The following is a 16338-nucleotide window of genomic DNA, read 5'->3' as shown; positions in this document are numbered from 1 at the left end:
GCCGTGTGGTCAATGATGTCATAATGGCACCAAAGATCCCACAGACTTAAACCTCTGAGAAGCCTGAAGTTTTGAGTTCTGTTTCAGATTTTGTCAGCATGGATTTGCAGATGGAGCCCTGGACATGAAATCTGAAAACATAGCCTTGGTGTCAGCTCTGCTACTGACACATCACGTGTTGGAGAACCCACTGAGAGACCTCCAAAGCACTCCCAGCACAAGAAGGAGGTTAGTTAGACATATGAATATTTTTGATTCTTTTTTTTTTTTTTTTGAGTTGGAGTCTCACTGTCACCCAGGATGGAGTGCAGTGGAACACTCATGGCTACCCCAGCGTCGACTTTCTGGGCTCTAGCAGTCCTTTGCCTTTGCCTTCCAAGTAGCTGGAACTACAGGCGTGTGCTACCGCGCCTGACCAATTTTCGATTTATTATAGAGACAAGGTCTTGCCCAGTCTGGTCTTGAACCTGCAGACTCAGGCAATCTACTCGCCTCGGCCTCCCAAAGTGCTGGGATTACAGGCTGAGCCACTGAGCGCCACCTATTTGAGATTCTTTATGTCCAAAAATATCTTATCAGAATCCCCAAAGATATGTGAACATGAGAAAAGTATGAACATGAGAAAAGTGTGAACATGAGAAAAGAAATTGCCATTCATCTTTCTTTTTCTATTTTCTTTTTTTCTTTTAAAGATGTGGGGTATAGTCAGGGTTAGGTATACAAGTGGTCATCATATAGGTAAAATTTTGGCCTCCCTTTGATCCCCACTTTGCCTGATTTGAGATCAGATACCCTTATTGATGTTGTGAGTCATTCAACTTTCAATCAGGTACTTTCATAGAAAAATTATCTAAAATTGCTGCAAACACTAAATGAGTAGAATTTTCAAGAGGAGTGAAAAAAATCAATACTGAAAAATAGGACACAGCAGGATGACCACCCTCCACCAAGGGAATTTCTAATTTCACACTCTCTTACCAACAAAAAACAGTCACAATGTGTTTTATTGCTTGGATTGTTTTTTGAACAGGGTGGAGTTTATAACGTACAAGCAGGGCCATTTGGACACTTTTGTTATACCTGATCATTTTTGCAAACACTTTTTTAAAAAACACAAGCTATAAACAACTGACTGGGTACAATGTTTTCAGAATATATGACTACTTTAATTCTGCAATGATTGCTTCAAGTTTTTCCTTAAGGGCACCACAAAACTCACCCACCTTTTCTTCTTTTTTATAAAACTGAAAGGTGGGGACGCACATAACGGCACAGTCTCTCACCACCTCCTCACAGAAGTCAGCATCCACTTCCAGGAACACCACATCCTCATGTTTCACAGACAGGGAATGGAAGAGCGGCCTGATGGTCTTGCAAGGCACGCACCATGTGGCCGAGAAGTCCACGACCACCAGTTTCTCGCCGGCTTCCTTGAGCGCTGCCTCGAAGTCCTCCTTGCTCAAGATCACTTTCACCAGATCCTCCTCCAGGGGCTCCATTGTTTCTTCTTCAGACTTCAAGATGTCACCTTCCTTGTACTGGAGAGTTTCTTCTGGGGACTGGGGGAAGTCATCCTCCTTGGGTTGGATGGCATCTTCCGGGGTCTTGGGAAGGTCGTCCTTCTTGGGATGGATGACTTCTTCTGGGGACTTGGGGAACTCAACCTGTTTGGGCTGGATGGTGTCTTCTGGGGATTTGGGGATATCACTCTGCTTGGGCTGGGTGGTGTTTGCTGAGAACTTGGGGATGTTGCCCTCCTTAAGCTGAATGGTTTCTTCTGGAGACTTAAGGAGGTTATCCTCCTTGGACTGCATGGCTTCTTTTGGGGATTTGAGGATGCCCCCCTGCCTGGGCTGGGTGATTTTTGTTGCAGACTTGGGAATATTGCCCTGCTTGGGCTGGATGACTTTTGCTGAGGACTTGAGTATGTTGACCTGTTTGGGCTGGATGGTGTCTGCTGAGGACTTGGGGATAGTCCCCTGCTTGGGCTGGATGGATTTTTCTGGAGACTTGGGGATGTCACCCTGCTTTGGATGGATGTTATTTGCTGAGGACATGGGGATGTTGCCCTGCTTAGGTTGAATGACTTCTTCTGGGTACTTGAGGAGGTCATCTTCCTTGGGCTGGATGCTGTCTTCTGGGGACTTAGGGCTATTGCCTTGCTTGGACTGAGTGGCTGCTGGAGACTTGGAAAGGTCATCCTCCTTGGGCTGGATGGTTTCTTTTGGGGACTTGGGGATGTCACCCTGCTTGGGCTGGATGACTTTTGCTGAGGACTTGAGTATATTTCCCTGCTTGAGTTGAATAGTGTTTGCTGGGGACTTGGGGATGTTGTCCTGCTTGGACCGAATGGCTTCTTTTGGGGACTTGGGTATGTCACCCTCCTTGGGTTGGAGGCTTATTTCTGGGGACTTGGGGAGGTCACTTCCCTGCTGTGGGACCTCAGACTCCTCTGCAGCCATATGGAGTGTTTTGCTGACCTCAAGGACAAAGGCCTTCTCTTTGGCCTGAGTTGTGTCCAAGAACTTTGGGACCAGGAGAGTCGCATTGCTGGGCAGAACCTGTAATGGGCTTTCTGAACAACAAAGTAAATAAAACAAAAATGCAAAGAAAGAAACAAAAAATCATTATCATTACTCGAAGGAAGACTGATGTCACAGTTTTTTGTTTGTTTGTTTGTTTTTGTTTTTGAGTTAGAGTCTCACTCCGTTGCCCAGGCTGGAGTGCAGTGGCATGTACACTCACGGTCACCCCAGCATAGACCTGCTGGACTCAGGCAATCCTTCCGCCTCAGCCTTCCAAGTAGCCAGAACTATAGGCACACACTACCATGCCCGGCTAATTTTTGATTTATTGTAGAGATGAAGTCTCACCAAGTTGCCCAGGCTAGTCTCGAACCCGTGGGCTCAGGCAATCCACTTGCTTCGGCCTCCCAAAGTGCTAGGATGACAGATTGAACTACCGAGCCCCAGCCCTGATGTCACTGTTAGAGATCATGAGTGAAGTCTGACGAATGACATGTTAATTTGAACACTCTCATTCAACAGAAGGCCCATCAGCATGTGATTACATGTATCATCTACATCCTTTTTTTTTTTTTAACCACAACCATCTCTGCTTGGTTCAACACACTGCTGCCTACTCTCCACATACACAGGGCTCCCAGGCAACCCCCTTCTCTTCCCCCTTACCGTTTGTGTCACCTTCATCTGTTTCTTCTTGATTGCCCAGCCTCATTTCTGGCTCTTTGGGGGTTCCAGCTTTAGCACTTTCCATCATGTTCCTTGTCTATATCCACTCCTGATCCTTCATAGTTGTCTCACAGTAAAGGCCATTCCCTCCAACTATTTCCAACCTATCTAACCTAACATCAAACTAAGAGTAACAGCTTATATTCGGGTAGCAGTTGGCAGTTTCCCTCTCTGTACTCACAACAGTGATCTTGAGAACTTCATGGTGGCCTCAGTTATGGGGCCTCCCTGTGCTGTGGGTATGCATTCGTAGGCATCATTTCTTGTAACACAACAAACCACTGAGGTAAGCATCATTATGATCAGCACTTTACACATGAGAAAACTGAGCCTCAGAGAAGTTATGTGGTTCACTCAAGGTCACAAGGTAGGGGCAGGCCCCAAAGCCCACGTTCTGAACCGTGACCTTGTGCTGTATCGTTTGCCACATGTCCTGTCCAGACTGGATGACAAGAACCAGCTTTCCTATCATCTCCCTCCAGGAATCTCCAGCTCCAGCTTTCTCTTTAGGACTCAGCCATTGTGACCATCTCCTAAGTATCATCTCCTTGTGACCACGTTAGCTTCCTCTGCAAAGTGCCCAGCATACCAAATGCCCAGCTCCTGCCAGACGGCCTCCCTCCCCACTCGCAGGCCCGGGAGCCCAGCCTGTACCCTCTCTCACGCAGGCACATCCAAGAACAGGGTCTTCCCACCCTTTACTTGGAGGGGAACAGACTCCTGAGGGCTAGTCCTAGTTCTATCAGCCACGCCTACCCATTCTGTGGAATCGGAATCCAAACACCTTTCCTCCAGGAAGACTTCTTATCAATCGGGACCGCTGGTTTGCTTCCCACCCTTGATCTGCACGGCATATCCAGCTCAAGGTTCTGGGTATCATGTGGAATGTTGCATTCTCTACATACAGTTTGAACAAATCCTTGTCTGTCAGTTTCACCCCAACAATATAAGTATTGAAATCAAGAGGGTTGTCAGTTAGGCCAGGTGCAGCGGTTCATGCCTGTAATCCCAGCATTTTGGGAGCCTGAATCAGGAGGATCACTTGAGCCCAGAAGTTTGAGACCAGCCTGGGCAACCTAGCGAGACCTCAACTCTACAAAGAAAACAAACAAAAAAATAACCAGGCATAATGGTGAGTACCTGTAGCTCCAGTTACTCAGGAGGCTGAGGTGGAAGGATCGCCTGAGCCCAGGAGGTTGAGGCTGCAGTGAGTCGTGATTATGCCACTACACTCCAGCCTGGGTGAAAGAGCGAGATCCAAGACCTCCACATTTTCTATACAGGTCTCAAAGTGTCTAATGGCAGTGGTTCAGATATCTGGATTTTTATACCAAAATATATTTTATTTTGGGGAAAAGGGAAAAGGGATGGAGGAGAGAGCCTGCTGGCCTTAATAAATCCATATTTTTTCTTTTCTTTCTTTCTTTTTTTTTTAAGAGACAGAATCTCACTCTGTCATCCCAAATTGTAGTGCAGTGACATGATCATAGCTCACTGCAGCCTGGAACTCCTGGGCTCAGGTGACCCTCCTGTCTCAGTCTCCCAAATAGCTGGGACAGTAGGCACATAGTACACATTACCATGCCCAGCTAATTTTATTTTCTTTTTTTAGAGACAGGATCGCACTATGTTGCCCAGGTTGGTCTCCAACTCCTAGCCTCAAGCTATAATCCCACCTCAGCCTCCCAAAGTGCTGGGATTTCAGGTGTGAGCCACCACACCCAGCATGCAAATTCCTATTTCTTGATAACATGAATCCTATTCCAGGGAAAACTCATGCTCCCACCCTACTTCCTCAGATATTTCCAAGGAAAGCTATGCCCTCTCTCACTGGGAAAATTTGGGCAAAGACTTCTAGGCCTTTCTGATGTGAGGTTTTATTTTTATTTATTTATTTATTTGAATCAGAGTCCCACTCCATTGCCCAGACTGGAGGGCAGTGGCACACTTCTGGTCACCACAGCCACTGGGCTCTGGCGATTCTTCCACCTCAGCCTTCCAAGTAGTGGGAACTATAGGAGCGCGCTACCACACCCGGCTAATTTTTGATTTCTTGTAGAGACGAGGTCTCACCAAGTTGCCAGGGCGGGTCTTGAACCCTGATGTGAGGTTTTAAAGGACAGGAGATGGACTTCACACTCTCACGTAAAGGGCTTCCACAACTGATGGACCTCTCCACTCTGCTCTATCTTAAAGCAGAGGATGAGAATAAGGCACGCGTCTGTTCAGTGCCTTCATCCTCAGTAAATGTTAGGAGAAAGGAACCAAAATAGTGAGATAAGCAGATTGCATTAGCATAAAAGGGACGACATCTTTGGATCTTGTTCATTGGTGAATTGATTTCTCTCTCTTTTTTTTTTTTTTTTTTTGAGTTGGAGTCTCACTCTGTCGCCCAGACTGGAGTGCAGTGGCCGCTCCCGGCCACCGCAGCCTCGACCTGCTGGGCTCCGGCGATCCTTCCGCCTCAGCCTTCCGAGTAGCCGGAATTACAGGCGTGCGCTACCACGCCCGCCTGATTTTTTGATTTATGGTAGAGATAAGGTCTCGCCGCCCAGGCGGGTCTCGAACCCGGGGGCTCAGGTAATCCACTTACCTCAGCCTCCCAAAGGCGCGGGATTACAGGCTGAGCCACCGAGCCCGGCTGATTTCTCTCTTGAACCCTGTCTTTTTTTGTGTGTGTGTGTGTGAGTTGGAGTCTCACTCTGTCACTCAGACTGGAGTGCAGTGGCATGCTCCCAAACACCGCAGCCTCAACCTGCTGGGTTCCGGCGACCCTTCCACCTCAGCCTTCCAAGTAGCCGGAATTACAGGCATGCGCTACCACGCCCGGCTGATTTTTTTATTTATTGTAGAGATGAGGTCTCGCTAAGTTGCCCAGGTGAGTGAACTAGGCACTGGCATGTGTGCATAGCTTCCCAAGGTGAGTACCTTGAAGGTGACCATAGTGATATTCAGCAATGAGATATGGAGAACTTTTTCTCTTTCTTTCTTTTTTTTTTTTTTGAGTCAGAGTCTCACTTGTCACCCAGGCTGGAGTGCAATGGCATGCTCATGGACACCGCAGCCATGGCCTGCTGGACTCAGGTGATCAGGCAATCCACTCACCTCAGCCTCCCAAAGGCGTGAGATTATAGACTGAGCCACCGAGCCCGGCTGAACCCTGTCTTGTACAGGGTTCTTGCTATTTGGAAGGAGTAGATTATCACACAGAGGAACTCCTTAACTGAGATACAGATGTGAAAATGTCACCCCTTCCATTCTGGTGGCTGCAGGAGCAAGAGGACAGACACGTGTGTCCTGGCCTTCCTCCTTCAGGTTGAAAACTCGGCATGGAGGCTGGTCAGATGTGCCCACAGGAAGGCCGAAAGCAGGGGCGTATTTGTTTGCTCTCCACGGAAGTCCGGGAAGTCCATGTGGACGCCATAACCAACACAGCACTTGCCCCAGTGCAGTATGGCCATTGGCAGAGGAGAGCAGTGGATGCCTGGGCCTGGGGCAGGCTCCTGGCCCCACAGTCTACAGGGAACATGCCAGGGATCCAGAAGTCGTGCACGCCCCAGAGTGGGACAGGAAGTACTCTGAGACCAGAGAACTACAGTAGAGGCCTAGAGGAAGGATAAAGAAGTCACAGTACAGAGAATCAATAGTAACAACACTATGCTCCCACTCTAACTGGGATCATTGAATCCTCATATGAGGCTTGACAATTAAGTTCACAATCTCTTCCTAGAAAAAGTTCTGGCTGGGCACGGTGGCTCAAGCCTATAATCCCAGCAGTTTGGGAAGCCAGATGAGAGGATTGCCTGAGCTCAGGGGTTCGAGACCATCCTGGGCAACTTGGTAATCCCTCGTCTCTACAGTAAAAAATAAAAAAATAAGCCGGGCGTGGTAGTGCACGCCTGTAGTTCCAGCTACTTGGAAGGCTGGGGCAGAAAGGTCACCTGAGTCCAGCAGGCCATGGCTGCGGTGTCCATGAGCATGCCATTGCACTCCAGCCTGGGTGACAAGTGAGATTCTGACTCAAAAAAAAAAAAAGAAAGAAAGAGAAAAGGTTCTCCATATCTCATTGCTGAATATCACTATGGTCACCTTCAAGGTACTCACCTTGGGAAGCTATGCACACATGCCAGTGCCTAGTCCACCCATCAAAGCAATTTTGGAACACTTTTTCTGGAATGACCATCAGAGCTGTCATTGTATTACCCTCGATGTCCTGAATGTCATAAAATGTCTTCCTTTCAATATTTCCTTTATCTTCAGGTAAATTAAAAAGTCACTGGGGGCCAGATCAGGTGAGGAGGGAGGTGAGGAGTTATTTGTTTACTGGCTAAAAACTCCCTCGCAGACAGTGCTGTGTGAGTTGGTGCATTGTCTGGATGCAAGAGCTCCTTCAGGACCATTTTTTGCACACTTTCTCATGTCAAGATTTTCCTGTTTCTCTATTGATGTTTATTTGGTCTGCTATGCTTCTCATAGTCAGCAGATGATTTTGACATTCAGTTTGACAAGTTTTTGCAATGTTTCTGTCTGTTCTGCTCGTTACTGGCTGTCCTGACCTCTCTTCTCAGTGACACTTTCTTTCCCCTCAGAAAAACATTTAATCCAATGGGACACTATCGTTTTCTTCATGGCATTATCCCCATTAACTTGGACTGGCATGTCCCTGTTTCACTTCCACTCTTGCCAAGTTTAACAAGAAATGTAATGCTTGTTCATTTCTCTAATTCAAACTCTGACATTATCGCAATGGCACAAAAAAACATACAACAACAATAATGAACCCCACTCAGCAAGATACTGCCACACATCAACATGAACACAGCTGTGGGACACTGATCAACCAAAGTTATAAAAACTCACCAAGTTGGTTCTATAGTGCTGCCAATGTAAGTGCATGATGGCAAGTCTGTGAACTTGTCAGATCTTGTAAATTAATTCAGTTTCCCTATTCCCCACCAACCCTCTCCAAAACCCATTGAGACGAGCCTCATGGAGAAACATTTCCATTTTAGGGAAATGCTTAAGCTACATCATATCTGCATATCTTAGTAAAAGAGGAAATCTGTGGTCCTGTTGCATTTATACTTGGAGATCTTAGTTGTGTTTGAGGTTTGGCTGTTGCACCAGTTAATTTTTACTCGTCCTTCTGCAATCCAGACAGATCTCAAGCAACTCGAAATATTGATGCCTCTGAATAATTTTCGTTTGACTTGTCATAGAATGTATGTTTTCCTTCAAGCATAAGCTTGTTCCCAAATTGCTTAGGAGCCCTTGTGTCCATCAAGGTTGTCTCAGGAAATAGAAGTAACCAGTTATTTGGGGCCTAGGATGATTTAGGCAGTTGTAAAACTGCCAGCAAGGCTGCCTGTTTAGGCTGGATGTCCAGGAACGATTCCCAGAACACTGAACAATGCTACAGAATAGGCCTGCTGGTCACACCACAACCTCCGGGACATCAGGAAAGTGGGAAGTCAGGAAGCCCCACCCCATCTGCTGGCTCCAGAACTTTCCGCTAGAGCTGCCATCGGGTGAGTCAGCCCAGCCTCTATCCCCTCAGCTCAGACCTAGAGCTTCACACTGATGTTTCACTCCAACTCCCTCCACTGGGCCCCTGCAGGAGGAGGCAGAGCTACAAACAAGGACTCCTTCTCAAGCAGGTTCATCTCCTGATGGAATTGATCTCATATCTGGAGCCTCAGCTGCAAGAGAGTCCAGCAAACACGGCTTTCTGTTCCCAGCCTCTGCTGTCCAGGGAAGGACACCAGAGGGAAGTTGGAGTAACCCTGGGTGGGACTTCATTTCCACCACATGCTTGTAAGGACGACTAGTTCTTCATATCTCATGCTGGCATAAGTTTTTGGCTTTATAATTCCAAAATTGGTACGTGTTCATAATAGAAAAATTTAAATAGAGATAAGCAAAAGGAAAATAAAGATTACGCATAGGGCTTCATACTTCGGGGATCACTGCTAACAATACTGTGATGTATATTTGTGTCTTTTTTCTACTACTATGTAGGTATTTTCAAATGAGATACGTTTCCAAAAGAGATACTATTTTGTAATCCTTTCCTTTAGGAGTTTTGTATTTTCCTTCTGGTGTTCCTTCTGGGGAAGGTCTTTGGTTGCCTATGTCAGGATGAAGAGAGGACAGGGAGGCGAGGAGAGCACCCTTGTGCCTTGGCCCTCCTCTCAACCTCCCCCTGCTCACCCCTTGGAGCCCCTGGTTGGCGCCTGCACAGAGAACTCGGTGCTTATTTTATGATGAGCTTTTATTTCTGAATTTTGACTAAACTCCTTACGCTTAAACTACTGACTTCAGAAATGCTGGACAGTTGTGTTATGTTTACCTCCTTATTCTGTATGCTAGTGACCCATTCTGCAGTCTTATTTGGAATTCACATGATGAGTCCCTCTCCGCTTAACTCCATACAATCTCAGATACTGATGCCGAAAATCAACAGTATAAGAAATACCAGCCGGGCTCGGTGGCTCAGCCTGTTATCCCGTGCCTTTGGGAGGCTGAGGTGAGTGAATTGCCTGAGCCCGCGGGTTCGAGACCCGCCTGGGCAGCGAGACCTCATCTCTACAATAAATCAAAAAATCAGCCGGGCGTGGTAGCACGTGCCTGTAATTTCGGCTACTCGGAAGGCTGAGGCAGAAGGATCGCTGGAGCCCAGCAGGTCGAGGCCGCGGTGGCTGGGAGCGGCCACTGCACTCCAGTCTGGGCGACAGAGTGAGACTCCAACTCAAAAAAAAAAAAAGAAATACCAAGAAAAGGCCATACCAGCATTAAAAGATATTCTTATTGGTGAAATAAACCAAATGTTCTATCTTGTAGTCAAATAACCTTACACCAAAAACTGAATTATATATTGACAAAATAATACCAAGCATTTATTTGTAACTTTTGTGACATCCTAATTTTGACCATGATTATGTTGACTCTTTTCCTTATTGAGATGGAATTGAGATGTTAAAAAAAAAAAGTCAGCTGGGCTCGGTGGTTCTGCCTGTAATCCCAGCGCTTTGGGAGGCCGAGGTGAGTGGATTGTCTAAGCCTGCGGATTTGAGACCAGCCTGGGGAACTTGACAAGACCTTGTCTCTACAATAAATTAAAAATTAGCTGGGCATGGTAGCTCGCACCTGTAGTTCTGACTACTTGGAAGGTGGGAAGATTGCTGGAGCCCAGCAGGTCGACCTGACTGTGCCACTGCACTCCTGCCTCTGGACGATGGAGTAAGACTCCAACTCAACAACAACAACAACAACAACAAAAAAACAGTTGAACTTCTCTTAGATTAAATACCATTAATATTTTTGTAAATGTCCTCAAATATTAATTAATGGACAGAATAAATAAAACACCATATTACCATAAAAAATAAAAATAAATATTTTTAAGAATAGATTTTTTAAAGTATTTTCCATGTTAAAATATGTTCACCTATAGCAAAGTCGGCAGTTTTTTTCTGTAAGGGCCAGATAATAACGTCTCCAGACTTTGCAGACCACATGGTTTCTTTTGGAACTACCTGACTCTACTGTTATAGCATGAAAGCAGCTGTTACTGGCTCAGTTGTGTCCTGCTCAAGTTCATGTGCTGAAGCCTTAACCCCTCCGTACCTCAGACTGTGACCTTTCTTTCTTTTTTTTTTGGAAATAGGTTCATTGCAGATGTAGTTAGTTGAGGTCATACTGGAGTAGAGTGAACCCCTAATCCAACACGACTGGTATCGTTATAAAAAGGGAAAGTTTGGACACACACACGGGAAGATGATGTGAAGAGACACAGGAGAAGACCGCCATCTACAAGCCAAGAAGAGAAGCCTGAAACAGATCCTCCTCACACCCTTCAGAACACCTTGATTTTGGATTTCCAGCCTCTAGAATTGTGAGACAGTACATTTCTGTTGTTTAAGCCACCCCATTTGTGATAGTTTGCTACAGGAGCCCTAGCAAACTAATACACAGTAGCCATACACAATACATACACAAATGGGTATGATTGTATCCCAATAACACTTTATTTATGAAAATAGGCAGCTGGACAGTGGGCCATAGTCTGCTGATCCTTTACCTACATAATCATTTTTAAATGACTGATTAGTGTTCCTTTGAATGGAAGAACTACAGTTTATATAAATAATTTTCTATTGGTGGATATAAAGGTTGATATTTGACTCTTTACTATTATAAACAATGTAGTAATAAACATATTGATGAATAAATTTTTCACATATTACTTTTCTTCTTAGAAAATGGAGTCCCTAGATCAATTGGTGAACATTTTTTTGTTTTTTTAGTTGGAGTCTTTTTTTTTTTTTAAGTTAGAGTCTCACTCTGTCACCCAGGCTGGAGTCCTGGAGTGCAGTGGCACACTCACGGCAACCGCAGCCTTGACCTGCTGGGCTCAGGCGATCCTTCCCCTTCAGCCTTACAAGTAGCTACAGGCCCGCACCACTCCACCTGGCTAATTTTTTGATTTATAGTAGAGACAAGGTCTTGCTAAGTTGCCCAGGCTGGTCTCAAACCCCTAGGCTCAGGCAATTCTCTCGCCTCCATCTCCCGAAGTGCTGAGATGACAGGCTTCAGCCACTGTACCCAGTGGTAAACATTTTAAGATTTTTTTGGTAGATATTGCCAAAATATTTTTTAAAGGCTGTTCTAACTATCAGTAAGGTATTAAAGTGCAATTTGATGGACAAAAAAAGTTATGTCACTGGTCATATGTCATTCTGCATTTATTTAGTTGAATTTTTTAACATATTGCCACCAGTTTCTATTTCTTTCTTTAAAAATTGCCCTATCGGCCAGGCTCGGTGGCTCAGCCTGTAATCCCGCAGTTTGGGAGCCCGCGGGTTCAAGACCTGCCTGGGCAACTTGGCGAGACTTCATCTCTACAATAAATCAAAAAACTTAGCCAGGCATGATAGCACATGCCTGTAGTTCCAGCTACTTGGAAGGCTGAGGTGGAAAGGTCGCCAGAGCCCAGCAGGTTGAGGCTGCGGTGGCCGGGAGTGTGCCACTGCACTCCAGTCTGGGCGACAGAGTGAGACTCCAACTCAAAAAAAAAAAAAAAATTGCCATATCACAGTCTTTGCTTGATACCTCTTGAAGAGAAAGTCTCTCCATATACCTATATTAGTTTTCTTATTATATATTTGTATATTTATATAATTGTGTATAATTTCCTTCTGCCAGTCATTGTCATAGTTTTTCTCTGTTTGCCTTTTAATTTTATTGATGATATTTTGGGAACAATATACAGATGCTTCTATTTTTGTGTGGTTAAATCCATCAATTTTCTCTTGTCTGATTTTCACTCTTGGTGACACATTTGTATTTGTATATAAACTTCTGAACTTCCAATTCTGAGACCACCTCCTCTATGGTCCCAAACTGCTAATAATAGTAACAACAATAAAAATAATAGTGCTGGCTGGGTTCAGTGATTCATGCCTATAATTCCAGCACTTTGGGAGGCCGAGTTGGGAGGATTGTTTGAGCCCAGGAGTTCGAGACCAGTCTGGGCAACAAAGTGAGACCTCATCTCTACAAAAACACCAAAAAATTAATCCAGCATGGTGTTGTACACCTGTAGCCCCAGCTATTTGTGGGGTTAAGGCAGAAGGATCACCTGAGTCCAGAAGGTCAAGGCTGTGGTGAGCTGAGATCATGCCACTGCACTCCAGCCTGGGTGATAGAGTAAGACCTCCACTCGGGAAAAAAAAAAGAAAAGAAAAGAGTATTCTGAAATCAAATTGCTACCACAAAAAAAGAAGAGGAGGGGGAGAAGGAAGAAGAAGGGGGAGAAGGACATGCTAAAACATTCCAGAATTAAATTTAATATGAATTCTAATACAACGAGGAGAAAGTTTAAAGTGAAATCAGTCTGTAAATCACTCCTTTTGTTAACATTAAAAATTCAACCATCTCAGAGAGACAGAAAGAGTTAAAGAGATCATGTGTATACATTTATGGCTTTTATTTTATTTTTTATATACCACACACCCAAGTGTCCATCAATGTACTGTGGAACCATAAAAATATTTTTCCTATGACTTTCAGACTTTTTGGTTATTCAGCATAATGGACAGGCAATGGGAAGGGAGTGAATTTAATATGAATCACCACTAAAACACAAATAAGACACAAAATGGGTACATTTTGTGAAATTTTGCCAGAAAAGACCCCTGTTAGAAATCATATTTCCAGCTGGATATTTGGAGGTGAAAGAATCTTAACCTTGTTACTGAGCAATACTATCTGGTTTGGGAGAAAATAAAAGTTTTTTATTGCAAGTCAACCAACAAGGAGACAGGAGTCTAGTTCAAATCTGTCTCCCCGAGCTGGCTTTAGGGCAATCATTTTATGAGAAAAGTTATAGGGGGTGGATTCTGAGATGAGCAGGAAATTGGTGGAAGGAAAGAAGGTGGGAAAGTCCTTGGGCAGCCAGTTATCTCTTCATGCTACCTCGTGGGTTGCACGGGCGAATTCTGGGGCAGTTAGTATGAAACATGTGGTAGAAATTCGGGTTGTGGAATCAGCAAGCTCATTCTGTGCAGACTCCAGTCGGTCATATTGGTTCCAACAGATTTTAGGCAATTTTTAAATCTCACAAGAAGAGAGAAGTTCAGGGTTTCAACAAGATGTTTCTTATCTGGCAACCTGCAAACTCAAGAATTTCTGTTAATCACTGGTTTCTTACTCTTTGGGGCAAAGTTTCAGTTTCGGCTTTTCAGCAAGTTGTTTCTTTTCTTGCCTGCTATCCTGTAAACCCAAGAATTTCTGTTAATCATTGGTTTCTTGAACTCTTTGGGGCACAGTTTTAACTCTGAGCTCCCCATCCTGTTCAATAGTCACTGAAGCAAGAGAGGGCGCTGTCCTGCATTCCCTACATTCCTTCTAATGTTTACTCCAGAGAGAAGGTCTTTAAGCATAATAACACATTTTTACATAAACATTTTATTATTTATTTATTTATTTATTTATTTTAGTTGGACTCACTCTGTCGCCCAGGCTGGAGTGCAGTGGCACGCTCACGACCATTCACAGCCTCAATCTGCCAAACTCAGGCGATCCTTCTGCCTCAGCCTTCCAAGTAGTTGGAACTACAGGTGTGTACCACCACGCCCAGCTAAACGTAAACGTATTATAGAATACACTTTACAGAAAATTTGCAAAGATAGTACAGAGAGCTTCCATATACCCCACATCTGGGTCCCCCTATTGTTAACATCTTAAATTACAATGGGATATGTGTCACAGCTAAGGAACCAACATTGGTGTATCATTATTAATAACAAAAATCCAAAAAGACTCTATTTGGACTTCATTAGCTTTTCCCTAATTTTTTTTAGTGGGGGTTATAGAATTCTGTCCAAGATACCACATTACAGGGAGTTGACATGCCTCCTTAGGCTTCTCTGAGCTGTAATAGTACCTCACACTTTCCTTTTCTTGATGGTTTCAACAGTTTGAAGAATAATGGTCAAGTATTTTGGAGAACGCTTCTCAACTGGGGTTTGTGTCTAATGAGTTTCTCGTGGTTAGACCAGAGTTCTGTGTTTTGGGAGAAAGACCACAGTGGTGAGGTGCCATTTTCATCACTTTATTATAAATTAAACATATTGAGAGTTCATGCTATCAACCTGACTTACTGCTGATGGTGGTCTTGATGACCTTGATCACCTGGTTGAGGTAGTGTTGGTCAGGTTTCTCTGCTTTCCTTACTGTACACTTTGGAAGTCACCGTGCACATGATACAAATATATGATATGACTCCACTGAAGGGGTGGGGACCTTGGAAAGGACTAGAAACTATAAAAACTAAGGATAAAAGGAACCACAAGTAAGCGCTGTGCTCTAGTGGATAGAGTTGTTAATCCTGGTGGTACAGGTTAACTATTCTGAAACCACTCCAGATGTATTCTCTAGCCAACTCTAGCTGGGTTTATAGAACCCCACTGGGCTGGTTTGAACAACCCCTGAATTAAAAACCCCTAGTTGCCAGTAATGGGGACTATTTCATACCCAAAAAGGAGCATGGGAAAAGGTGTGTGGCTTGGCATACACGACTGGCCACATTGAATTATATAGCATGCTACCTTCACAAATGGACTTATTTCATTCAGAAATATGCATTTACGCAACCCCATGTTGTTGAGTCTATTAATTGCTTCTTTTCATTACTGAATAGATGATAATGCATTTTAATTAAACTGTGAAAAGCTGACCCCAAACAAGAATTTGAGTGCAAGTCGCTTATTTGGGAGATGATCCCAGGACACACTGTGGGGCACTGGGGAAGTAATCAAGCCAGCTGCCACTGGGAAAAAGTGAGGTTCACACCCAGGGTGGGCTGGAAAGTGTGATTCCAACTCCCTAGGCTTCATTTGAGCACTTTTTCCAGAGGCTTAAGTCTGACACTCTGCTTGTCCTATGCACGGGCTTTGCGTGTCCCCATAGCCACCCTGAGAGAATCACAGGTGTTTGCAGGAAGTAGCCATCTGAGAATAGAGGTGAATACTGAGTGGCTGTGCTTGGAGGTGGTACTAGCAATGTCTGTTACAAGGGGTGGTCAGGGTTAGCAGAAGAAAGTTTTGTCTTCCAGATTGTCTAGAGAGTCTGAAAACCTGAGGATCCATGGGCACCCCGCCAGGACGAGTTGTGAGATGTCCTACTCTATCTCTGACTTTGAGTATGATGTTTAAAACTCTCTGGTGTGAATATTTACAGGAAAATTCTGTTTGGAGTTGCTTTGGTAAGATGTAGCTAAAGATGTAGCCGACGCGGTAACTCAAGCCTGTAATTCCAGCACTTTGGAAGGTGGGAGTGAGAGGATTGCCTGAGTTCAGGGGTTCAAGACCAGCCTGGGCAACTTGGCAAAACCTAATCTCTACAGTAAACCAAAAAACTAGCTGGGTATGGTGGTGCATACCCGTAGTTCCAGCTACTTGGAAGACTGAGGCAGAAGGACCACCTGAGCCCAACAGGTTGAGGCTGTGGTGGCCGTGAGCATGCCACTGCACTCCAGCCTGGGCGAAACAGTGAGACTACAACTCAAAAAAAAAAAAAAAGATTT

At 44.7% G+C, this 16338-nt stretch overlaps 1 protein-coding gene across 1 annotated transcript; it reads right to left on the bottom strand.

Moving 5' to 3' along the window:
• Positions 1-1144: 1144 nt before the first annotated feature.
• On the bottom strand, positions 1145-3279 carry TXNDC2 (thioredoxin domain containing 2). Its single transcript, XM_008052310.2, has 3 exons — positions 3192-3279; positions 1984-2575; positions 1145-1848 (listed from the first exon to the last, which is right to left on the bottom strand). The coding sequence occupies exons 1-3, from the start codon at positions 3277-3279 to the stop codon at positions 1161-1163; spliced, it is 1368 nt and encodes a 455-aa protein (XP_008050501.1). The 3' UTR covers positions 1145-1160.
• Between the last annotated feature and the right edge of the window lie 13059 nt (positions 3280-16338).

Source organism: Carlito syrichta, unplaced genomic scaffold, assembly GCF_000164805.1.
Source record: "Carlito syrichta isolate Samal-C Ts95f unplaced genomic scaffold, Tarsius_syrichta-2.0.1 Scaffold272310, whole genome shotgun sequence".
NCBI lineage: Eukaryota > Metazoa > Chordata > Mammalia > Primates > Tarsiidae > Carlito > Carlito syrichta.
Note: the sequence above shows the minus strand (reverse complement) of the source record. Positions and strands in the feature narration are given on the sequence as shown.

Coding starts and splice junctions, on each gene's coding strand:
- TXNDC2 (XM_008052310.2), bottom strand. CDS start 3,279: ATGATGGAAAGTGCTAAAGCTGGAACCCCCAAAGAGCCAGAAATGAGG. Junction 2,576..3,191: donor AGATGAAGGTGACACAAACG/GTAAGGGGGAAG, acceptor TTTGTTGTTCAG/AAAGCCCATTACAGGTTCTG. Junction 1,849..1,983: donor GAAAAATCCATCCAGCCCAA/GCAGGGGACTAT, acceptor CACCCAGCCCAG/GCAGGGGGGCATCCTCAAAT.